Genomic DNA, 26369 nt, shown 5'->3' with positions numbered 1-26369 from the left:
TTCTTACGTTTTTCTCCAGCAATGCAGGGATAACCCAACCTCTTCCTGTGGAGGTGGTGGCACCCTAAAATCCCTGTCATCTCCTGTCTTGCCGTGCCACCAGCTGCTGCCTGAGTGACTGCTTACGCGAGTTTGACGAGGAGCCTAATTCAATTCACCATTTCTTAAATCATTTTCCACAGCAACACACTACTTAACTGCAGTGTCACAAAACTGCTAATTTTCATCTGAAATCAGAGAAAATCGCAAAGGAAATTATCCCAATGGGAAGCCTGCTTCATTTGTAGGTTCCTTTCTAGTTTTTGTGCTTCTCTAAGCTTCTTATGTTGAAGGCTAACGAATACTTCATCTTTACAAACATAATGGTTTGCTTGCTTCCAATCCAAACTAAAACCCCCCACAAGATGTAGAACAAAAAAACCCACCCAAAAATGATATTTTTTCCTCTGGAAAAGAACAACTTCACATTTACAACATGTGACTCCTGACGATGTGTGGAGCATCTCAGGGCAGGGGGGCGGTTTGACACAGGCTCATCATGTAGCACAATTACAAATAATTATGGCAATGAGTTCATTTAATCAATCAATTTCAGTGGCAGTGCACAGGGATGGACACAGCAGCACACTCTACACAGCTCACGGCTGCTACTATTACTGCTGGCTGCCGGCCAGGAGTCCCTGATCCATGTTAGTTAAATGCACATTAATCTGAATTTGGCAGTGTAATCAAGGACCCAACTGAACTGTGAAATTGAATTCTGCAGTGGAACATCATTTGACCATTTTATGCTAAGACTGCAAAAAAAAAAAAAAAAAAAAAAAAAAAAAAAAAAAAATCTGCCGCAGCATCAATTTATCAGCGCGGGCTCTGCACAGCGAGGAGGAGCCTGGAGCTGGAGTCGCCTCCAGCGCGATTTTCCGCCGGCGCTTTCCCACCTCCCCGTGAGCCTTCATCCCACCAGGGCTTCAACAGGGAGAGGGAGCCTCTCCAGAGGGCTGCTCAGAGGCTTCCCAGCAGAGCTTCAGCGGGAAGAGGGAGCCTCTCCAAAGGGCTGCTCAGAGGCTTCCCAGCAGAGCTTCAGCAGGGAGAGGGAGCCTCTCCAGAGGGCTGCTCAGAGGCTTCCCAGCAGAGCTTCAGCGGGGAGAGGGAGCCTCTCCAGAGGGCTGCTCAGAGGCTTCCCTGGGAAGAGCTGGAGTCTGTTCCGTGCGGGGCTGGCACGCACCCGCCGCCAGGAGCAGCAGCAGCAGGGCTGTGCAGCGTGCTGGGGCTGCTGGGGCAAAAATCCACACCACCAGGGAGTGGATCCACACCATCATTCCCCTTACTCCATCAGGCAGGGACGGCCATCAAACAGAAGGGAGTCAGACACATGAATTTCATGAATGACATTACATCTGCCAAACTAATTAACGTGGAGAAGTGCTCAGATGGTTTGGTGGAGGGAGGGGAACTCAATCTAACCCTGTCCTATATATCTGTGCATGCAGGGACAAATAATTTATTGCTTTGGCTGTAAATACACCATTTTCTTTATAACCACTGAGATGGCGAAAAACTGGTCTAGAAATTCAAGCTGGATAAATCCACGCCAATGAATTATTTGAGGCTTCACCCATGTCTGGTATTTCTGAGTATGCCCTAGGCTTAACACACTGGCAAAGGAATATTCTGCAGTAAAAGTTCAGAATGAAAATTCAGTGTTCAGTGTGCTTGCTAAGAGTTTTCGGAAGCTTTCTGAGGTTAGCACTGCTGCACAATGTAAAGCCACTTCCTGAATCCCAAGAAATGCCACAAGAAGTCAGGAGCTATGATGAGTAAATCAGCTGAAGCTCTCCTCCAAGGCTGTGTCCTGACGCAGCGCTCCACATCACGGCAAGATCGAGCGCGCTTTATTCCACCAATAATTCTATTTCTGCTACTGAATGCAGCCTCCTACTGAATGGAAAGTCTTTAAATACTACAAAGGAAAGAAGACAGCACTGCACTCACTGCAGATCAGGTCAAAGGAGCAGCCAAAGCTGTGGCACCACGTTCATCATGGCACAGTGGCATCTCCCCCGCCTGCAGTCTGCCAGGGGGAAGGTGCAGGAGGGATGGTCTGTAAATCCCACTGGCACGGCAAAGGCAAAGGCCACTCTGCTGCTTCGCTGGGGGAAAGCCCCAGGACTCCCTGCTCCACACACAGGCTGGCAGCAGCACTCCGTGCAGCTGCTGGCACGTGAGTGGGGAGACAGGGGAGAAAGGAGGGGGCTTCTGACAGTAAAGGCTTGGCCCTGCCTTTGCAGGCTGGAAGTGTCCCCGTGGTACAGAGGGACACAGAGGACCATGGTGACACACCTCTGCTACATTATGAGGCAGCAAAGGGGGAGCAGGCATCATGGGCCCCTGAAAGAGGGACAGGAGAGGGTCCCAGAGAGCTCCTCCTGGGAAATGGCAGTGAAAGAAGCTTTGAAGTAATAGGGCCAAGTGACAGAAGCTAAGAGGGCTGCCTGTGATGAAGAGGAGGGTAAAATCCCCATGCAGTACAGAGTGGCCAAAAAGAAGCCAAGGATGAACTCGATATTGTGGGACACCATCGAGGTGGGACACCAGCTCTGTGTGGTGAGGGTAACACAGCACACTCTGCAACTCCATGCAGGAGTGCTGGGGTGAGTCTGCAGGACAGGAGAGCAGGAGGGTGACACAGGGGGGGGCTCAGACGGAGGCAAATCCGAGCCTCTGGCTGCCTGCACCTCCATGGTTCCACTGCACAGCAGTGGCCAAGCCCAGGGCAGGGCAAGTCCTCTAATAGAACACCTCTGAAACCCCTGATGATGAAACAGGGCACACATCTGATTGGTCTGACATCTCTTATGTGCACATAGTACTGAAGTAAATCTGCTCTTCACATTTACAAGCCAAAATGAACATCCTTGTTAAAGGCACTTTGATGCCACACATTTGTGCCTGCGGACTTTTTCACTTACTTTTCCACCCCTTTCAATTATACTTGAAACCTAATCTCATTTGGAAAATATCTAATTTGAGATCTGACTCTCATTTAGTAATCCCATTTGATGAACCATTATTTTACTAATGCCCCTTTGAAAAGAAGATTCTTCAGCAATCATCCACGACAAAAAACTCCTGTTCACCTCCGGGAGCTGTGGACAGGTTTGGGAACTGAACTGCTGCATTTAACAGTGAATCATCAAGTTTCAATACACCAAGGTTGTAGGAGTGTTTTTGATGCTCTGAGGAGAGGAACAGCTCACAATGAATCTTGCATAGAGGCATACAGTTTTTTAACAGAAGTTGTTACTGCATTTTAGTGGCATATTTTTCAAAGTGCTGGAATCCTATAACAAACACCTGTGTCTTCTGCCCTATTGATTGGTGCAGAACTGGCAGAAGCAGGTGCTACAGGATCTCTGAATTATTGGATTTGTACTCCTCTTTTCTAAACTCTGACAAAATGAATGCTTTCAGTAAAGGAAATGGCAGCTAACCCATGCCAGATTTTCCTCCCAGCTTCCAGAATCCACACTGAATGCCTCACTGGTGCATATGTACCACACACGCTCCTGCCACCACGCCCTGAGCTTTGGAAAGGCACCTAAAGAGACCTGGTGACTTTTCTACTCCCCCCAGGGTTTATCCTCAAGCTCCAAAGCCTGCTGGCTCTGTGCTCCAGTGCAAAGAGAGACAAAAAATGCACTGCTCACCCTTTCCCAAGGGGCACTGCACCACGGTAATGGCAAAGCAGCCAAAACCTAAGGAGGCACAAGACTGGCACAGCTCCAACCCAGGGATATCATGGATCTGCAGAGACCTGGGACTGCAGCAGGACACAGCCAGTAAGCAGATGCACTGTTCAGCTAGCATTAGAGAGGAGAACAGAGCTCACCACTGACACTCTCCTACCTCAGCATGTGAAAAGCCACAGCAACCCCAGACTTGGAAAAATGATCATCACAGTGCCCGTTGCTAGGGGAACTCAGCGATGTTCAGAGCAAACTACATTGAAAAAGCATCTCTTGCACAACATCAGATGCTTAAGAAGGTCATCATGGGTATGGTACTGGAGGAGTGGGAAAGCACTCTGAACTGAACAGCTGGTCACAGCACACTGCTGCAAGTGGGGCTGGAAAACCTGTGTAGGCAACACACCTCGTGTGGCAGAGCAGGGACAGATTTGTGTAGAGGAGCAGCCTTAGATAACATGGCTGAAATGCTTTCTTGCACATCCACCCTTTTTTTAAACTACATCTAAAACATCTTGGGTGAGATCAGCTGCTCTGACTTAATTTCAAGGCTTAAAAGCACTGCTGAAGGGAGTAAGCCCCTACTCTGATGGGCAGTGAAGAGCTTGTAATATAAAGATGGCATCAATACAGTACGAATACTGAAGCACAGAGGTTTCAGCCTTGCACAGTAACAATTCAAACACAGAAGTATCTGATACACAAACCACGCCAGCGTCTCACCTCCTGCTAAGATCTGCTACAAAACCTGCCAAAGAACTTGCACTTACTGGGAATTTCAAATAAATTCCCCAGAAGATGGGCACTCCAAGCCTGCCTTTTGGTATCTTAAACGCGCTGGTCCCTGACACCCCTTCTCACCCCCAAGTAAAGTGGGTGGGTTTCCACCCTGCCAAGGAGCAGCCACACAGCTCCCGGGGACGCTCCCAGCCCCGTGTAGCGCGGCGTGCCCAAGCACGGCTCCCGGCCCTTTACTGAGGGCAGTGCCCTCGTGGAGAGGCTGATCCCCGCCGGGCAGGGTTACCTTGGGCACGCCGGCCGCGCTCTCGGACAGGCGGGGGTAGGTGTAGGAGCTGTAGCAATGTCCCTGCTGGTGAGCTTTGAAGGCGCTGGCTCCGTAGGGCATGGCCGGCTCCTGCAGGCCGGAGCCGGAGCGGGACCTCTGCCTCATGGCGGGCTGAGGGCTCGCAGGGTCCACGTAGGACGACTTGGGCCTCTTGTCATAGTCCTCCCTGCTGAGGCCGTGTCCCCAGTCACTGTCCCCGTACTCCAGCCTCTCCTTGGGGCACTCGCTCTGCACCGACGCTCGGGACGGCGCGTAGGGGAAGGGATCTCCGTAGTCCAGGGAGGAGCCGCTGGGGACCCTCTGGTACTCCAGCTTCAGGCCGTACTCCAGCGCCTTGGCCTTGGGCTCCAGGTGTGCCTGGTAATCCGGGAGGAACCTGGACAGCTCTGACTGCAGGGGTGTCACCTCCGAGTAATAGATGTCCCGGGAGGTCACCTTCACCACGTGCCCGTTGTGCTTGGCGGCCAAGCCGCCCTTGTAGAACCTGTCCAGCTCGTCGCCATAGAGCGCCTTGTCGCGGAAGCTCTCCACCCCGTGCTCTGCCGCGCCGTCCGACTCGCTGGAGTACTGCGCGTACGGGACGTAGCCGTTCTCCTCCCGCGGCCTCGGCACGTGGTTGGCGGTGCCCTGGTGCTGCCTGGGCGGGCTCTCCTTCCGCAGCGAGTTGGAGCGTGTCACCGAGATGTTGTCAAACTCCTCCAGCAGCCCGTTGATCGAAGTGTCCTTTCGAGGCTTGTTTCCTCGAACAATGGTCTGGGAATTCAAAAAGTGCTTTGGTTAAATACTGGTTTTTGTTTAGTATCTCAGCAAAAAAAAAACACCAAAAAGGAAAAATGTCTGTGATTCACCCAGGACTACCCACAGCAATGTCTTATGTTCTTCAGTCACGTATCTCATTGCTTAAAACAACCCTCAATAAATAATTACAGTAGGACATGAAGAAATGTTTAAATACAGTGCAGATCACAAGCTGGGATTTGGCATGCAAGCCCAAGACACTCTCAAAAAGCCCAATTTCAGAGGTGGGTGCTCAGCAGCCAACAATAATACATTTAAACTCACTACTTATGTTTCATTTGCTCTTATTCAGCTGTCTGCCTCAAGCCACAGTGGTGGGCTGAGCCGGATTTACAGGGCACGGATAAGCTAAGCAAGAATCATTCAGCGGTCACTTCCATGTGCTATTTTAACAAACTGCTGGAATGAACAGTAGCATACAGTTAAGCAGGCATTGAATTTTCTTGTTTTTTTTGTTTTTTGTTTTACAAAACAGTATGTTCCTGAGTAGCAGAATCCCACTGGGGATTGCCTCTTAGTTAACTTAGTGCAAAAGACACTTGGGAAAGAGGGAACAACACTAACTCCACCTCCTTGTGACACACAGCCTCCAGCAAGCCACGGTGCACAACCACGGCTCTGGGACACCCACACCAGGGATGCCAAGTGCTGGCCTCGTTTGTGCCCCACTATTGCCAAGCCTTCCACAGATCCCATCCCCACTCCTTTATGCCCAAAACACTGCTGCTCCTGGTAGGATGGGGTTGAGCAGTGTGTGGGTACAGTTCTCCTTCAGGAAAGGTTTTATTTTTTTAGCCAGTACCACTTGAGGGCTGTAACACGTGGCTGCATCCATTCCTCACCTGGGGACTGCCATTGAGCTCCACTTCACGTCTGCAAACACCCGACAAGAATAAGATGTACAGATTGGTGGCCAGGGCCATAAATCAGCCAGGCTCTACTGAAAACACATTTGCTTTGCTGATTTACTTTGGCTAAATATCTCTGGCTGCAGTGAGCTTTTCAACAGAGTCACCGTGGTCACCCCAGGAGATTTCCCTGTCTGGAAGTGTTGCACACTGTGGTGTATCAGGACCCAAGCAGGCATGGCAGATGCTGAATGTGGAATACTGGACACCAACCACAGCAGATCAGACCCAGCCTGGGCACTTGCTCTGCACTCATTCCTTTATTCCAAGCACAGTGAGACTGCTCAACTCCTGCTTGAAAGCACTCAGGGGTCCAAACTTTGTCAAAAAAAGCATTCCATCACTAGTAAGAGCACAAAATTAACAGGAATGTACCTCTTTGTCTCCCAGCAAAAGGCAGGCACAAAGCAAAGCAGTGCTGACCTCAGGCTGCCTCCTGCTCTGATTTATGTCTGTAATTACTTGCCTGGTTTGCTATTTTGAAGCCAGTGGTACTGAAACAATAGGACAGCGAAAATAAGAGACAGCAAATAGATCACTCCTTTCACCTCCAAAGCCATTCAGCAGGACGAGAGGGATTGGTTTAATTCTGCTACAGCCTCTTAGGCAGGATGGCTGCGCGATCATTCGTAATTAATTACCACATAATAAACCAGCAACATCCGACAATGAAATGCTTCTAATTGAAAACAAGGCTGAAACACCCGACTGCCAGCCCTGTGCAAACGCCTGCCCAGGAGGGAAATGGCCATTCAACACCCTCCACGGGACTGGCCTGCACAAAGGAGAGGTTTCCTGGCGTGCCCAGAGGAGCGCAGCGAGCCCCTGGAGCTGCCCCTCTGCTCCTCCAGGCACGCTCCGTCTGGATTTTCAGACACCTGCAGAAGGAAGATTTAGGAGAATGCAGCTGAGTGTTTATATGTTAAGGAATTCACTGGTGACAGATCCCTGCAGTCTGGGGATTTTCTGCAGACAGGTGCATGCGTGGGAGTAACCTTTTCGATTATGAGGATTTAAAAATAGCACTAATACTAAAATGATCTTACAGGAAATTCTGGTTTGAAAAGAAAAAAAAGCACTTGCCACTGAAGCCTCAGCCTGGTGAAGCTGTCTTGGACAGCTCTGGGACCTCAGTGCTGTCTCATCCTGACTGGTGAAGTTAAAGGGATTAAGAACTAAACCCCATTTCTTTTATCCCAGCATTTTAAGGATGATCACTGGCAAACAGTGACTTGCAAGTGTAACGGCTGCAATTCCTACTGGCATCAGATTATTCTCCATGATAAAATGAAAATGGCCAGCACAAAGGGATGATAAAACTTACCTATTCCAGAGGCACACTTCTGAATAGTCAGTGCTTTGTTACTATGAATAACAATGATTATCAAGTATGATACTTAATTATTGCTAACAACAACAACAACAACAACAACAATAATGTTTCTATTTGCTTTGGCTTGTTTTTAAATTTTGCTTTTCCCTTATACGGAAGGCCAGACTTGGTGAGATGCCCCCAGGTTCAATCAGACAGCCTACACCAGCTTGATCTTTTCCAAGGAAATGTCCAGCACCATTCTTATCAAAAGAACTGTAGTGTCCATGGAGAAGAAAATTTGGGAAGTGTTTCACCAAGATCCTGTGAAATACTCTATATTGTCAAGTGTTTTGCTATCTGAATAGAACTTAAAATGTTTATACACAATTCTGAAGTACATTGTTTAACTCTCTGGTGGGCAGAACCATTTACTAGGCTGAAAAAACAAATTAATATCCTGAAGAAGGTATTGCTGTAAAGGAGTAATTAATTTTCTGTAAGAATGAGCAGAGCATCAAAATTAAAAAATTAAATCAAGTAAGATGTTACAAAGAATAAAACGTATGTTGCACCATGTTAACTTGTCCTGAAGTGATTTATTAGAGAGAAAGTGTGTGCTGGGGCTCGCCAGGACCCACAGCTTTCCTGGGAAGCACAGGCTTTGCAGACAGAAGCCTGGGATAGGGAGCTGCCATAAGCATGGCCCAAATTCCCAAACCTGAAAGCCTAATGTCAGTGCCAGGCCCACGAGGGGTACCCAGGCACCCAGGAATGAGTGCAGGGGAAAAGCTGGACTGATGATGTGGGGTCTTGGTTTGGGAATGTGGACTCTGGGCACTGCATCAGGGAGCAGAGGGAAAACCTCATGGCATATACATACAGTGACAGGAATCACAAATGATGGCAAACCTGAGCTCTAACTTAAAAAGCAAAACAAAAACCTTGAAAGAAAATGTAACAGGAAAGAGTTATCATGGAAAGAGATATAATGGTAATTAGTGCCATAGGAACCAACTAGTTTTCCTAATTTTAATGGCTTTATAAACTGAAAAAAATGTGAGGAGGAGGAGGGGATTCTGTCTCTATATTCTAGATATATTTACAGATATTGTTTTCTGAATTTTTTTACCCACTTACTGGTCTTTGCACTTTTAAACTTATGAAATTTTCAGGGCTGCTGCAGCCAAAGCAGATACAAGCAAAGTATCCTTTGCCAAGCCTGATGGGCCAAGTTTTCTGAGGCCTTTGTTCTGCCTGCTGAGATCCTGCAATGGAAGCGTGTGCAGCACCTTGTCCTGGCTGGAAAAGTGGGACTGAGCCCCTCAGCCCCCAGGGCTCCACAGCCATGGTGCTCAGGAAAGCCCTGTGCAGCCCAGGAGGGATGATGCTCCTGGATGGAGGAGTGCCAGGAATGTCCCCCTTGTGACAGATGAGTAGTGCCATGGCTGACTCTCACAGTGAAATGCAAATATCAGGTACACGTGTTAAGAAAAGTTCTATAGATTTATAGATATGTTTTATCATATATATAAATGTGTTGTTATCAGAGGTGGCCTGGGTTTGGGACATTTGGGAGGGTTGGCTCGTCACCATGGCAACACCTGACCCCCAGTCAAGGTGTCAGAACACTGGGCAGAGAAAGAGCAGTTGATGGACAGAACTTTGGGAGGGCCAAAGGGTTGAAAGGTGAAACCTCCATTGTGTGGGTGAGCACATGGTGGGAAAACCCCCTGCTGGCAGTGCCACGATCTTGTCTCTGTTCAGTGTGCTGCTGTATTTTTGGCGAGGTTTAATAAACCTTTCCACATGGCTGGAAGCGAGCAGCACCTGCCCCAGCCCGGCCGGGGCTCCCGGTGACAGCAGCCATCCCTCACGGAGCTCTGCAGCGCCTGTCCTGCCCTGATAAGCTGTGATGGATCTGCCTGGCACACAGCCTGTCCTCCCCTCTTTCCAGCCGGAGATGAGAAACAGCTCCTGCGCTCAAATACTGTATTAACCTTGGCAGTAATGAAGTGTGTAATTAACTGGTGTGCCCTAATGCGACCTTGCATTTATTGTCTTTAGAACTACTATACTTTACACACTCATTAAGAATATATCATCCTTTGTCCTCCTGCAGCTGTGTTTTCTGGAGTCAGTGAGGATTTTAAATCTCTGTGATGTGCAGGGTGAAAAAAAAGGAATTTTAAGGGAAGGTCGCCCTTACAAACAGCCGGTCTAAACTCTGATTTTGCCTCTAGCTAGCTTCTCCCCTCATCTGCATTACACATAAACTAAAAGCACAGCCTAGGCTGAAAATAATTTTTTTTGTTCTTAAGAAAAGGTGCATAAAGCACAGATGGTTAGAATAATCTAATTTTAAGTGACAGACGTATTGGTAATTTATTTTCTTGTGTTGCAAGACATTTCAAAGTATTTGAAGCTGTGTTCATGACACCACATTTTACTCCCAGTGTAAACAAATACGAACGGCACTTGGAGAGGAAAACTGATCCTTGTCATCACTGCAGAAGGAGAACTCCAGCTTTCCCTGTAACACAGTTTAATAGCTGCAGCCAAAGGCATCAGGGATCTGCACCTGATCCGCTCCTACCAGAAGGAAAAGTACTTGGAGGAGGAAGAATTTACTGTGAGCACACCATGGCACGCACTGCCTGCAGAGGCTGCGGACTCTCCCTCCTGCAGACACTCCAGAACTGCCTGGACACAATCCTGCCTGTGCTCTGGGATCACGCTGCTGCAGCAGGGAGGGGACACTGTGTCCTTCCAAAGTGACCCATTCTGGGATTCTGGAACCCCACAACAGGTGGAGCCTCTTGAAACTCCTGCAAAGAGGCGAAAGCACCAAGCAAACCCCTGCTTCTTGCAGCAGCCCAGGGCCAGCAGAGGTGGATCCCTTCCCTTGAGAGAGAGGCTAAATGGCAAGGCTGAGGTGCCACAGGCCTGGCACAGCTCCAGGGCTGACAGAGCACGGAGAAGCACACTGCCAGGCCAGGGAGGAGAGGGGATGGCAGCTGAAGGGCCAGTGCCAGGGAGCTCAGCCAGGACCTGGGGCTGCTGCTCTCAGCTCGCTGGCTCCACTGGGCACTTCAGGCTTTTCTCCATGGAATATTCACTTGGGGACAATTCAAACCTCCGAGCTGCTTTTCCAAATGACAGTGTCAGAATTATCCTCCCAATCCTTCCACATTCCGGTGAATTCTCTGAATGGGTAAGCATGATGAGAAGGACTGAAAAGATTTCTACACCTCCATCCCCTCTTTCCCCTAAGTGGGAAGTTTAGGGCACTTGTGGCACACAGATCAGCCTGGGAAGAAGCCTTTTGGACAGGAACTCATCAGATACAGGGTGAGAAATGATGCTGGATGGGACAGGAGGTAATTCATCACTCTGCACCCTCCAGTAGTGTCCTGTGGGAGCCGCTCCAGTTTTGATCTACAGCCTGTCTGCAGAAACAGCTATTACTCAGAGTTAGTCACAAGGAATACACAGCAGACACAACAACAGACAGCAAAGTGTGTCAGAACACCCCTTCCTGAAGCCTGTAATTTAGAGCCTGCTTTACACCTGGAGGCCTTGGAGTTTATATCATTTCTGTTATGAATTCCTTCCCAATGCTATAAATTCTCATTCTGCCCATAAAAACAGTATTAGAAAACAGCAATCATTTTGGTATCCCACAGCTCCCTCCTTGGGGAAGGCACTCTGCAGACTGCACTGGTGTTGGGTGACTCAGGGCCAGGATTCTGGGTCCCTGCTCCTTGGGCCAAACATGCACTTCACACCACAGAGTCACTTGCCCAAAGCAGGAGCACGAGACAATGTCACCTGCCCCTTGCCATGAAGTGTCCCAGCACGGGAGCCATGATCCCACCTCCTGAATTGCTCTAATCCCTTTCTAGGAGATCATAAATCCCTGCTTGGGACAGCTCTCAAACAGGACCCTTCCCCTGCACAGGAGGAATCAGAGAAATGAAGCCCCCAGGTAAAACTGAGCCGAATCAGCCCTCGGGAGGGCACAAGCCCCGGACAGAGCCCGGGGTTCTGCAGGATGTGCCCCCAGGTAAAACTGAGCCGAATCAGCCCTCGGGAGGGCAGAAGCCCCCGGACAGAGCCCGGGGTTCGGCAGGATGTGCCACGTCTGGATGGGCACCTCACCTGAGCTGACTCCAAATCCCGGATCAAAACAAAGGTACAGCAGCAGAGCAGTCTAACATGCCGATGTGCCACGTCTGGATGGGCACCTCACCTGAGCTGACTCCAAATCCCGGGATCAAAACAAAGGTACAGCTGCAGAGTAGTCTAACATGCTTAACAGCACCAGTGCCAGCTGTTTAAAATTCTTCAAAAGCAAAATAATGGACTACTATAAAAAAGGGCTCACCAAAACGGCACTGTGTAATTTCCCACCCCGCACAGCAGTTTTAAAAGTTGGTTTCCATAACAACAAGAGCAACGTTTCATTATAATCACATTCCCTGGTAATTCTTTTGACATCTTAAAATACAGCAACTTTAACACAACGTTTAGTTTAAAATACCACTGAAATATCTACATTCTAGTAACTTTTCATTATTTTTAAATACACAAAAATGCTTGTTATATGTAATTTGAAATGCTATTAGAGAATTTTAAAAGTTTAAAATAATTATTCTGGGCCTACTTGAAATGTACCTGATCTGTGCAATTTTATGTCATATACACACACACAAATCTCTCAGACACACAACAAATGAGTGAAATGTGACTTAGAAGTTTTAATTTGAAAGAGAAAGTGTCTGTATTACTGATTCAGTGATGCAGAAAGTGTCTGTAATACTGATCAGTATTACTGATGGGTTCAACAGCTTCAGGGAGAGGAGTGGAGAAACCTCAAACCAAACTATTTCTGTTTCATAGGACTTTGGACCCTTCAAAATTTTCTTTTATTCAGAGATGGAAAGGAAAAGAAAAATGTCTCCCAAAATTAAATAACTCAAACACATTAGTCACAGGAATTGTAACTGCCCTCTCTGTACTGCTGCATTTTCTTAAGGCTGGTGGCAATGGTTTCAGCACAGCAGTGCACAGGAGACAGGAGATGAAGCAAGGGCTGCTGGCAATCCTGTGCCTCCTTCAGCTCCGGCATCATCACTTCCACAGGAGAACACATCTCAGAAATGCTCTCAAACCAGGTATGACCTGACTCTGCTGCCCATGGGAGCTTGCTGCAAGCACTCCCCAGGGAAGCTGCAGGGAGCTGGGATGGCAAGGGAGCCCACAGCCCGTGGGGCTCTCCCAGAGGGATGCAGAGCTCTCTGCAGCCACATCACAACCATCACCAACCCTCAGTGCAGCAGCCACTCATCCTTACCTCTAATACCTGCATCTAGACTGATATTTCTCCAGGTTTTTATGTGGGGGTAGCGTGAGGAAAAAACCCCACTTTTCTCAACAAAGGCATGAGAAATTGCAAGAATTGAAGAACACTTCCCCACCAGCTCCCCGAATACTTCAGCTCTGAGAGGCCACTGCTGCCCTCCCCAGGAGCTGGCACAGAGACACCAGTGCCACTGTTTTTAGGGCACTGTCCCCCATCTGCCCCTGGCTGGAGCTGGGGGCTGGGGGCACAGCACCGTGTGGGTCCTCCCAGGGCTGACAAGCACCTACAGGGAGCCTTCCTGCCCAAGCCACACACTCACACATGGCACTGGAAGGGCACAGAGGGCTGGGCTGGGATTCCCAGGGGACAGCAGCCTCTGCAGGGAGGCTGCTGTGAAACCCAGTGCCCCACACGTGCCATCGTGGCACAGGGCACTGCTCAGGGAATGCAGCCTGCTCCCCAGCAGCCCCAGCTGCAGAGCTGCAATCCACAGTCACACTGCAGCACAAACCCTCTCTGTAGCTCAGGTGAAATTTCCCTGCGTGAGGCTCCCCTCGTGCCCTAAACATGCCCGTTAACAAATGCAAGGTTGATGGAGCATTAACCCAATTAATGATCCCGGTGCTTTTTCCCCTCAGTGAAAGATTTTCCTGGCTGCAGTCTGATTGAGCTTTCTGAAATATTTAAGTCAATTCCAGTGTGATAAAATGTTATGCTCAGGAAGTAATTGCCTCCATCTGACAGCTCTGACTTGCTCAGGACAGCAGAGGCCCTTGGGTCACTGCATTGTGGTCGGGGTCATCTCCTGCTTTTAATTAAAATGAGGATTTTGACAGTCTGTTAATTTAGAAGAAACAATTAGAACCGTATTGCCACAGCAAAAGAAGCTTCATATGCAGCAGGTGCCAGGAGACAAAGTCAACATTTCTGTTTCTGGGTGCGTGGGGCCAGCTCGAGGTGCTCCTGGTGCTCTGCCAGCTGTGGCAGAGGGCTGTCAGTGACTCTCCCAGCCCATAAATCAGCAGGCAGAGAGCAGAAGGTGCTGGTGAGTGCACAGTGCCTCAGCCCCAGCACTGCAGGTGGATGGGGCTCGCAGCCCACGAGCCCTGCTCGGGGTTGGGGCGTCCCTGCGATCTCATCCCTGTGAATTTGGGATTGGCACCCCGAGGAGGGGCAGGCTGATGTGTGCAGAGCACGGCCCATGGTGGCAGGGAAGGCACTGTCAAGGTGCAGCAGGAGAAATCATCCTGCACCAGTCATGTGCCAAACATGCCTCAGTCCCACGGCCTTAAAACAGGTGCAGCAGGAGAAATCATCCTGCACCAGTGATGTGCCAAACATGCCACCGAGTTTCAAGGTTCTTCCTAGCACACTAAAATTGTGCATTCCTGGCCACACGCATGCAAGGAGCTCTTTTTAATCTGACTGATGTCTCTGACTACTTTGGATTCCTTCATCCTCTCGTGAAAGCTCACTCCTTGATTTCGGAAAATCCAGGAATTTGCATTGGCAAAATAAAAAGACAAAGCAATTTCATCTGCATTGTAAATTGCAGCATTCTTTCTTCCAAGGAAATACATTACTTTTCCTTTTCAAGGACACTGTCAAATGGGAAATGCAGCCACAGGAATGTCCTAAGGAAGCAGGACTGACTCCCACGGAGTGGTTTTCATCTGCAAACATGGACATGAAGCAAAAAGTGCTCCTGTGCAGAAATCTAATGCTTAGATCAAATTTACAAGGCAGGTGAGAGAAAAGACACAAGGAGCTTCCTCAGCTGACATTTTACTTATTCCCTGTTGTAAAGGATAAGTGCAAATCAAACACCTTCCTGATGGGAACGAGGCGAGGTAGATTTCAGAGGATGCTCTGCAGCAGAGGTGAGGCCAGACCAGCACGACAATCTCTGCTGCACAAGGAACTGCTCAAACACTTCTGGGCTGATCTGGATCTGACTCCATCTGCTGGGCTGGAATTCCATCTGCTGGGCTGGAATTCCATCTGCTGGGCTGGAATTCCATCTGCTGGGCTGCGCCGCCACCAAGCGCACGCCGCGCTGGGCGGCAGATGGGAGCTGCGGGGCTCCACAGCCGAGCCCGCCCGACTCGGAGCAGCTCCCCTGCTCCCCCCTGACAAAGAGCAGCTCCCCTGCTCCAGTCCTGACACAGAGCAGCTCCAGCCCTGACTCGGAGCAGCTCCCGCCCTGACTCGGAGCAGCTCCCGCCCTGACTCGGAGCAGCTCCCGCCCTGACTCGGAGCAGCTCCCGCCCTGACTCGGAGCAGCTCCCGCCCTGACTCGGAGCAGCTCCCGCCCTGACTCGGAGCAGCTCCCGCCCTGACTCGGAGCAGCTCCCGCCCTGACTCGGAGCAGCTCCCGCCCTGACTCGGAGCAGCTCCCGCCCTGACTCGGAGCAGCTCCCGCCCTGACTCGGAGCAGCTCCCGCCCTGACTCGGAGCAGCTCCCGCCCTGACTCGGAGCAGCTCCCGCCCTGACTCGGAGCAGCTCCCGCCCTGACTCGGGGCAGCTCCAGCCCTGACTCGGAGCAGCTCCCGCCCTGACTCGGAGCAGCTCCGGCCTGACTCGGAGCAGCTCCAGCCCTGACCGGGAGCAGCTCCAGCCCTGACACGGTGCAGCTCCCTGCTCCACCCTGCTAGGCAGCATGACAGGGCAGGGAGAAGGAGAAGGGTGAAACGGGGCTGCCTCCCCCAGCCTAGCCTGTGCCATGGGAGTCAGTCCCCTCCTGCTCCACAGCCTTTTCCCAGGGTGGTTCATGAAAACCCCTGTGTTTAAACCAGATTTCTACACCTATCCCATGCTGCTTCACAGGGAAGCATAAGCCTCAGCAATAAGGATCTTCACATGCACTATGCTCTGCGAGAATCATTAACTGCAAACTAGGACACAGATACCAATTACTGTTCTGCTCAGACTACAAAACTGTGAAATTCAGTAAAACTCTCAATCTTTTGCTGTCCTTTTAATTGTGTGATCCTGATAGCTAACTACTAATGCCTGCTGGACCTCAGCAATTAAAAAGCAGAAATGCTCACCCTAAATACTTCTCTTTCATTCACTTTTCTCTCTGCAAAGATCTGTATCTGAAATGCCCCTTTTTTTCCTGGCGCACACGGTTCATCCCACAGACAACAGAAAAGGCATTTAAAAGTCTCTGCAGGTAAGTCAGCGTTGTTCCCTGGTAATACATAGCACTTGTCTGGTGTAATTGGATCCTGCATGAAGGGGAAGACAAGAAAGAAAGCTCAGCAAAGCACTTTCAAATTCCTAGAGAGCCACCAAAGCCCAGATCTAATCATGTCAGAGCAGGAGACAGAAAAGAGCACACTTACACCTGCAGCTCTGGCTCCACAGGTAAGTCAGCTGCTTGGCAACATTTTTTTCCCCCTCTGACTCCATTGAACTAAACTCTGCTGGGATTGAATAAATGCGACCGTTTGGCTATAATTACAGAATCACAATGGTTTTTTGGTTATAATTATAGAATCACACGGCTCAATGGGACTGTAACCTGTCTGGTTTCTGTTCTGGACTACCAGGGCTCACAGCAAGTTGCTCAGCAGAGCCAGGGCCGAGCGTGCCCCCGACTGCAGAATGTGCAGGGGCTGAGCTGCACGGGGGGATGAGAGGGAAGGAGCAGGCTCCACGCTGGTGCTGATGTGCACTGCAGCTGCTGCAGGACTCCTTTGCTGTGAAATGCCCTGCCCAGCCCTCTGCTGTGGGGGCTGCAGCATGTGCCTGAGCAAAGGCAGCGGGATGCCCCGGCGGGTCCCTCCTCACCTCGGCTGTCAGGACAGGAATTCGGGGATTGCCTGCCGCCACTTGTGCTTCCACCACCGAGCCGGAGCAGGCTGCGCTCACTCACTGCCAGCGGGGGACCCCAGCAGCCCCCCGGGAACAGGCGTGTCCAGCGGGGCTCGCTGGGTGCGTGACTGAGCCTGGTGGCACCCCCAGCCCTTCACACATCCGTGGGGAAAGCATCCACTGCTCACCTCACCGCTTATCCCCCACAGCCCACCCTGGGGGCCACGGCCACGGAACAGGTTCAGGAGCACCCCAAGGCACCCCCTCCACCCGCCTGCTCCTTCCCCGGCCCCAGGGACACTATGGCCACTACACAGGAGGCTCTGGAGTAAAAAGCTGGGCTCAAACACGAGAAGGAGCTACAAACAGCAGCCACATGGAGCAGTGATGGACCCCTCCACCTCCAGGCAGCAAGCTGGCACTGTGGCACTGTAAACCAGCCAGAGGAGTTACTGGAACAGTGTCCTATGGTTTGTCTTCAGGGACCAACTTCCACGTTAAAAAAAGAACCTGATTATGAGTGTCCTCGGTCAGGATCTAATTCCTGGCTTGTTTCAGGCTATAAAGTGCTACCTGGAGAGTATTCCCAGTCTGGTACTCCCAGAGGAGACCAGATTCAATTTCTCTCCATGAGAGTCTGGCCCTTTAATGTGCTTTCAGGCTATAAAGTGCTACCTGGAGAGTATTCCCAGTCTGGTACCCCTAGAGGAGACCAGATTCAATTTCTGAAATGCTGGCATGAGAGTCTGGCCCTTTAATGCGTAGCCCTATAGGGTAACGTGGGTTTTGAGCTCTAAAGGCTGGTCTGCTTCAGCAGCTCGGACTGTGAGCTCCAGGTTACTTTCAGTCTTTAGTGTACTGCAAAGTTCTGCTCACCCACCCAGTAACAGGACTAAAGCTTACCTTGCAAGATTCCTCCAACACAATATCACACAAAACCTCAGTGCTGGTGCATTTAAGAACATTCTTGTACTAATGTTGGAGACAACTCCTCTGTCAGTAAGTGGAGCAACTCAAATCGATGCCAGCTGTTGTATGGGCAAAGCTTGCTAAGATGATAAAGGACTGCTGAAGAACTTCTTAGGGCAGACAGCAAACCCCAACCCTCCCTCGGGGAGGGACTGGGCAGGGGGAGGTGTGAGCCTGCCTGCAGGAGGAGAGGATGGCAGCACAGGCTCTTTGGGGTGTCAGGGACCTCTCCAGTGAGGGACACGAGCAGCAGGCACCACTGCCACCCCTGCGAGGCAGAGGGGCAGAATGACGGACTAAAGGCTTCAGGGCAGGGCTGACCTTGTCTCCACAGTCCCAAGGGGAGCCAAGTGGGGTCCTGCACCCCCTGTCAGCTCAGGTGACCACCTCTGACAGCCACATTCCTGCAGCCATCGCTCCTGCTTGGCTTCAGCACATTTGAAGGACAGTAATAAGATGGAATGTGAAAAACTTTTTTTTGTGCCACTTACAGTATTTACTGTGTGTTCCAGGAGAGGTTTTTTACTGGCAGCCTCAGTGTTTCTCTAGGATGGCCAGGTCCTGCCTGTAAGCCCTGGTGCTGGTGTCCACAGTCCAGCTGCAGACAAATGCACCTGGCTGAACATGGGGGGCTGTCATGAAGGACCAGTGCCTGTAAGCCCTGGTGCTGGTGTCCACAGTCCAGCTGCAGACAAATGTACCTGGCTGAACATGGGAGCTGTCATGAAGGACCAATATCTTGGCCAAAAAAGGTGTGTGAATAATTCACTTTCTGGCACATCAGTTGAACTGAAAAATGGAGGAAAATCCTGTGTTTTGAGTCAGTGTGGAATGATAATGATGCTTGTTTTGATTCTCCAAATGAGGCTCTAGAAGAACAGTGTCAAAATCAGTCTGGATTAAATGTTTCAACAGCATGGAAGACAACTGTGTGAAAATGAAAGAGCTGCTGATCAGGAATTCTGCTGTTCAGAAAGCCAGAAACTCAAAACTGTAAAGAAGAACTGAGAATGTATCAGTTAAAGCATCCCTGGGAGAGGTGCTCCCTATGGAATGGAATGGAATGGAATGGAATGGAATGGAATGGAATGGGATGGGATAGGCTGGTTCAGCAGGAAGGGAGCTACAACAATCACCCAGTCCAGCCACCTGACCAGTTCAGGGCTGACCAGTTTAAAGCCTGTCACTGAGAGCATTTTCCAGATGACTTTCAAACACTGATGCTGATGCTGAGATCAACTTCACGGGCAGCAAAAGTGTTATTCTAAAGGACTTACATAAAACATTTAATTTTCTGAAATCAGACAATCAGAAATAAACCCAGAAGTTTCCTCTGTACAATGTAGAACATATGAGAACATAGTAAGCTAGTAATAAAATTCCAAAAAACTTCTGAGCTGTGTACTTCTTGCACTGATTCATTTCTTTTTGTACAGTGATTAAATTCCTGCAAGATTACACAAAATTGTCAGCTTGGCTCTTCCCACACCAAGTCAGACACGGACACTAGATGGCACATTTGTATTATATCTGTGGGGGGATCCCTGAAGTAGCACTGTCACAGACACAGTAAAACAAATGGCACTCAGGGGTGAAGCATGATCCCTTTGGAAGAAAAGCTTCCACTTAAATGTGTGGCAGCATTTTCTTCCAGGAGCACACAGCAGCAAATGCATTCCTGTTCAGTGATCAAAATAAATTGGAACTGGGGCTGTCTTACAGGCCAGTTGCAAATCTGACAACAATCACTTGCAGATGAAGATAACCAGAGAACAGCTGTGGCTGGAAGGGATTCCTGCCTCCAGAGCAGGGCTAACATCGAAATCTGACCAGGCTAAAGGGCTTTGGCCACCAAATTCCGCCCTCTCCTTTCCACAGGCTGAGATCCACATCCCCTGGCTGCTGTCCTGCTGCTCAGCCACGCTCGGTGGCAGAACATCTCCTTTTAGCCAGGACGTGCTGTGCTGCGCTGCGCTGGGCTGGGCTGTGCTGTGTGTGCTGTGCTGGGCTGTGTGTGCTGTGCTGTGCTGGGCCGGGCTGGGCTGGGCTGGGCTGTGTGTGCTGTGCCGTGCTGGGCCGTGCTGGGCTGTGCTGCGCTGCGCTGGGCTGGGCTGTGCTGTGCTGTGCTGGGCTGGGCTGGGCCGGGCTGGGCTGGGCCGTGCTGGGCCGTGCTGGGCTGCGCTGCGCTGCGCTGCTGGCTCTGCCCTGCCTGCACACAGCCTCACCCTGCCCAGCCTCACCAGCGCTGAACAGAACCTGCAATTAACAACCCAGGGGCACTTTTCAGGGTCTGCTTACCAGGAAGGCCCACGAGATGTCAGCAGCCCCTCAGGTGCTGTCCTGGCAGCAGCTGTCAGCGAGAAATAGAGATGTGGGAGGCCGATGAAGAGAGGTCAGGACAACGCTGCTCTGCCCATCTGCTCGCGTGCCCCTGAACAGCTCTGTACCTCCAAATCCCCCTTCTCCTGGTCAGGCATTCCCCTGTAATTCCACATGGGCAGGAGAGGCATGGGGGTTTTCTAATGAAATCCGGGTATTTCTGACTGCTCAAGCCCAGACAAGGACCCTCACTCATCTCCTCTCTGAGGTCTTTGACCACTCAGCATCACTGGCCACACTAGCCTCCATTTAAGCAAGGACATGTAAATGTAGGAAAAAAATGTCACCTTAAATGAGGCTTGAATGTCATTGTTGGGAAAATCTGAAGAGGCCAAACAGGATGGGGAAGAGAAATACTTGCCTTTTTTCCTTCTGTCTTCATGCAGAGTAAACAAAAGCTTTGATTTTAATGTCAGAGCTACTGAAAGGACCACGACCAATTACTCATTTTCTGATTTTCTTTCTCTTTGTAGGAGAGAGGCTGAAATGCACCAGTAGAAACTTTGAAAAGTTTTAAAAGTTAAAGCTGACTCACCAGGACTGGGATCAAAGATTGAGACAAAAGTGAGAAAATCTAAAATTTTAAGACAAACCATATAGATCAGACCTCTGAGATATGAGGATGAAAGACTGGGAGAGACGCTGGCAACCCAGTGCTCTGTCCCCACAGAAATTCTCTGCTCTGCAGAACCCACGTGTGGCAGGACACAGGTAGGTGGACTGCCATGGGCTCATGGCACAGCCACGTGCACTTGGGGAAGGCATGGAAGGGCCAGGGCTCCCCTGCCCTGCAGGCAGCCCAGCCCCAGGCACTGAGGAGGCTCCTGCCTCTCTCCTGACACTACAGCATGGATGTCAGGCTGAGGGGCTCGCTCTGTGACCCCTCGGTGCCAGCCCTCGGGGCCAGCGCTCATCTCAGAGCACGGCACACACCACGGGGCAGTGAGAGCCCCCACACCCTCACCCCTGTGTTTCAAGGGAAGGAAATGGGGCAGAAAATACAGGAAAAGGGAAATTTCTCCACCTGAGCAGGGCTGGATTTACTGCAGAGGAAGGGAGAAGGGCATGAGGAGGTCCCAGCAGGCAGGATTCAGTTTTTTTTTTGAAGTCCCTACATATTTAGCCACCCAAACACTGACAGCTGCCTCCCTCCTTTCTCCAGGACAAACTCAGCACTGTCACTCTCAGGTTGGGAGCCTTGATCTTGCTGGAGGTGTGGATGGATGGAACTACCCAGGGCACCAACAAAAACATAGCAATGGAGGCTTGACACGTGAAGCAGCACAGAGAACTCAAGAATAACCCCAGTATAGCATCTCTTCAGGAACAAATGGCATTTTTCCCTCCAGTAACTTGACAGAAGTGAGAATGCTCAGCTGTTCCCTGCACTAGGAAACACGGGAAGGGATTTTAACAAGTCTTCAGTGCCTCCCTGCTCCACTGACAGCAGCAGGCATTGAAGAATGTTCATGGAGCATCTTTACAAAGCCAACGATGAGCTCTCTTGGCAAACATCCCCAGAATAAAGGTTCTGATGTCTGTTTTCCTGGTATTTTGAATGGAGTAAAGATGCATTTGCTTAGTTATTGACTCTGAAGTTTCCAAAAACCAAAGGGTGGTAACAGACTGGAGCTTCTGCGTAGCATAAAGGCAAAGATAAGCCAGGCATATTGTGTGCTGAGAACCAACAGCAAACCATGAGCTCCACATGCACATGGAATAACTACAGAGTACTGAAGCAAGAGCACCAAGAGGCCTGGCAACAGGATGTCAGCCTTTATGAAGCCCATTTTAAGTACAGGCAGACACAGGCTGTTCACGTTTTTCAAGCAGGGATGTTTTCAGTGGAAAATCAGCATTTCTTCACCCCCTCCTTGTCTCTACCCCTCCAGTCTATCAAGATCACTGCTGTTCTATTTTTCATGAAGTTTTCTGCTGTGTTATACTTGTGCTTGCACCTGAAATATACAATCCTCTGCTGGTATCTGGGTCAGCCACACTGAGGAGGGGAATCCCATTATTGTCTCTGGTTGTTTCTGAAGTGAATGACTCTGTACAGTCAGCTCAGGTTGGGATTCAAAGGCTGACATTTCCACAACAACCAGCCACCACATGTGTGCCAAAGCTCCAGGAGCCTTTCATCCCGGGCAGCACAGAGGCAGGGGTGACATCCCCCAGGATGTCTGGGAGCACAGAGGCAGGGGTGCCATCCCCCAGGATGTCTGGGAGCACAGAGGCAGGGGTGCCATCCCCCAGGATGTCTGGGAGCACAGAGGCAGGGGTGCCATCCCCCAGGATGTCTGGGAGCACAGAGGCAGGGGTGCCATCCCCCAGGATGTCTGGGAGCACAGAGGCAGGGGTGCCATCCCCCAGGATGTCTGGGAGCACAGAGGCAGGGGTGCCATCCCCCAGGATGTCTGGGAGCACAGAGGCAGGGGTGCCATCCCCCAGGATGTCTGGGAGCACAGAGGCAGGGGTGCCATCCCCCAGGATGTCTGGGAGCACAGAGGCAGGGGTGCCATCCCCCAGGATGTCTGGGAGCACAGAGGCAGGGGTGCCATCCCCCAGGATGTCTGGGAGCACAGAGGCAGGGGTGCCATCCCCCAGGATGTCTGGGAGCACAGAGGCAGGGGTGCCATCCCCCAGGATGTCTGGGAGCACAGAGGCAGGGGTGCCATCCCCCAGGATGTCTGGGAGCACAGAGGCAGGGGTGCCATCCCCCAGGATGTCTGGGAGCACAGAGGCAGGGGTGCCATCCCCCAGGATGTCTGGGAGCACAGAGGCAGGGGTGCCATCCCCCAGGATGTCTGGGAGCACAGAGGCAGGGGTGCCATCCCCCAGGATGTCTGGGAGCACAGAGGCAGGGGTGCCATCCCCCAGGATGTCTGGGAGCACAGAGGCAGGGGTGCCATCCCCCAGGATGTCTGGGAGCGCAGAGGCAGGGGTGACATCCCCCAGGATATCTGAGAGCCCAGGGCACTGCCTGCCTATCATCCCTGCTGCTGCTGCTGCTGCCTTTGAGCAGAGATGGAGAAGTGAGAATATTTATCATTTTTTGGTTTTACCCAAAAGGAGACACTACACACCAACAGACCTGCTCTGCAGGCTGGGAAACAAGCAAACACCACAAGTGAGAAAGCTGCAAAAAAAGCCTTTCCCTTGCTCTGCCTCAGCTCTGGGTGAAGCCCAAAGCAAGCAAACACCAGTTCTGTCTCAAAACCAGAAATGGGCTGTCAAAGTCTGGCTCTGATCTGTGCTACTCCTCAGTCATGAAGGAGCACCAATTGGGAGGAACACTTCTGCCTCACACCACAGCCATTACTGAAGGAATGGCTTGGCAGAGAAATTTAGGAGCACGTAGGAGCAGTGACAGAGCTGCTGTATGAGCTGAGAGCACAGCACAAAGTAACCCTGGCCAAAAGCCTCAGCCTGACCCAGGACTGGCCCAGGGCACAGCTGGGATCTTCCTCTGCTACACATCACTGCACTAACTGAACCATCAGCTGCTGGTGGAGCTGAGAAAAGTTCTAAACAATACTGAGACCTCAGACCTGTGGTTCCTATCTTTATGAACTGCAAGTGCATTTTAAACCTACAGTTCTGTGAAGTTAGGAAATCCTCAGTTAAAATACCCTTTAAACACTAAAGGTACTGGTGCAAGTGCACACATTAAAAAATTGTCTAAACTAAATGTTTATGCTGAACTAGTTTAGCAACATTAAATATTCTTAATTTTCAAGTGACTGCAACTCAGCTTCTCTCTGTAAGCTAAGCTGTATCAAAACAAAGCATGCTAATTCTTAACAAATATACATTAAACTGGTATCTTGCAACAGAGTTAAAAGCCAATTCTCAGTTGACAGTCAATGCCTCTTAGCTGCTATTAAAACTTTACAGCACTGTTATGGAGGCCCATTTCAGTCATCTGTAGAGCCCTGATACACAGGCAGAAAAGCAAGAATTTACAGTTTCTTGGAAAGAACCAACAGTGATTTTCTCTACTTCAAAACGTGGCAATCTCCCATCTGGGGCTGGTCCTTCACCGTGTGTTGTTTCGGTGGGACATGAACCCAGCTCTGCACACACCCATTTGCAGGCCAAGGCCCAGACTCATATGATCTTTATAATGCTGAGAGAAGTAATGCCATTTAATACTTTTTAAGCTTAGGGATTTATAGCTCCAGAACTATAGGAGAGTATTTCTGCAAGATAATAAACTCCTTTTTTCCCCCCATTTTAAAACATCTTCGTGTATTCATGTCAAAACATACAGAGATATTTCTGGTGTTAAAAAGGGCTGTGGAACAAAGTTGCTCTCCTCCAGCAGCAGGAAGAGGATTACCTACCTTTTTCCTCATTATTCTGGGCCACCATTATCAGGAAGATATTTTATTACAGAAAAAAGAAGACGTTGATTTTATCCCCACTGTCCTGCAGCAGCAGCCAGCAGCCCTGATCAGCAAGTGATGAGTGCCCTTCCGGAGGAGGCAGTAAATGTAAATTTAGCAAAGAGCACTTAGCAAATATAACTACAGGGTCCATGCTCTCAGGATTATCTGATTTTCCCTCGCTGCAGAAAAATCCACATGAAAATGAAATCCTACACTTATTCTGCAGCTGCATGGCAGGGAAAGGTGCACGGCTGGCAGCGTCTCGGATCACCATCCCACAGGTGTGACTCGCCTGCCTGTCAGGATGTGCAGTCCCAGAGAAACTGCACAATCAGGGGCAATTAGTCAGAATCCTGAGCCTGGCATCCTGACGGCTCCCTGCCAATTCTGCTCTAGCCTGTAAGCCAAGTTCTCTTCCCAGGTGTGCAGCCTGAGCCCCCAAGCCACGAGCCGGGCTGTGTCCCTCACTGTCCCATCCTGAGGAGCTCAGCTCCATCCCCTCCATGTCCTACCCCAGCAGCGGGTGCAATCACATCCCTCCCTGAGCTCCTCGCCCCGCTGAACGAGCAATTTAATTTCTTTCCTTTGGTGTACTTTTCCCTCTCTCCCTTGCTCCAGACTGCCTTTGCCTAAAGCACTGCTCTTAAATTAATTACCACGGAGCTTTATGCTGCAGATGAGCAGCGTTTTGGGCCTCCCCTGGGCCTTGTGGCTTTTTCTTCTGCAGCCCGGGAGCGCGACGGCTCGGCCTGCCATCCCCGTGACTCAGGCTCTTCAGAGACGCTCCCACCAGTTTTATACACACAACTCCTTTTCCCTCCCAGCTCTGCTGATGAATGTTTGCATTCGCAGCTCCCTCCCCGCGCGCCTGCCTCGCACACACGAGCTGCGGGCACGGCCTCGTGAAGGTGACGCGGGGGCCCGGCAGGCAGGCTGAGGGTGCAGGGCAGCCAGCAGGGTGGGTACCTTCATAGGAGCCAGCTGGATGGGAGTGATGCATGAGGGATCCACCATGGGCTTGGGCCGGTTGGCCGTGTCTGCCAGCAGGCTGTGCCACTGCTGGGGCAGCCCCGTGAACTTCTGCTCCCGGTGGTCGAAGCCAGTGTGGACCCGGTGCTCGAAGTTGGAGGGCCCGGAAATTTCCAGCCTTTTCTTCTTTTTCCCGAACATGGTGGAAAGATCTGCAGAAAAGAAAAGGAGCCACGTGTTTACACTCTGTTGTATCCCTCAGCCATTGTCCCTACTTCACAGGGAATCTTAGCACATGTCATTAGCCAGCTACTCCATGAACTTCACACACTGAGATCTATGCGAGGCAAGCGCTTAGCTGACCTCCTTTCTGGGAGAAGATTTTAAGAAATTAACCTGTTCATAATTCCTCATGAAACAAAGAAATTCCCAGGAAAGAAAGCCGCAGGTCTCTGCTCGTGCTGCGAGCTGCACCCCGTTCACACACTGAGATCTATGCGAGGCAAGCGCTTAGCTGACCTCCTTTCTGGGAGAAGATTTTAAGAAATTAACCTGTTCATAATTCCTCGTGAAACAAAGAAATTCCCAGGAAAGAAAGCCCCAGGTCCTGCTTTGTACTCCTCTCTCTGCTCATGCTGCGAGCTGC

General features: G+C 50.5%; 1 protein-coding gene across 1 annotated transcript in view; it reads right to left on the bottom strand.

Annotated features, from left to right (window-relative positions):
- The window catches only part of PAK5 (p21 (RAC1) activated kinase 5), a 37404-nt gene extending 11469 nt beyond the window's left edge, over positions 1-25935 (bottom strand). The window contains exons 1-2 of the mRNA XM_041417278.1: positions 25721-25935; positions 4771-5565 (exon numbers count right to left, since the gene is read on the bottom strand). Coding sequence (XP_041273212.1) covers positions 4771-5565; positions 25721-25924 — 999 coding nt within the window. The 5' untranslated portion in view covers positions 25925-25935. The remainder of the gene's footprint in view (positions 1-4770; positions 5566-25720) is intronic.
- Positions 25936-26369: the final 434 nt, after the last annotated feature.

This window comes from Onychostruthus taczanowskii, unplaced genomic scaffold (assembly GCF_017590055.1).
Source record: "Onychostruthus taczanowskii isolate IOZ18803 unplaced genomic scaffold, ASM1759005v1 scaffold55, whole genome shotgun sequence".
Lineage (NCBI taxonomy): Eukaryota > Metazoa > Chordata > Aves > Passeriformes > Passeridae > Onychostruthus > Onychostruthus taczanowskii.
Note: the sequence above shows the minus strand (reverse complement) of the source record. Positions and strands in the feature narration are given on the sequence as shown.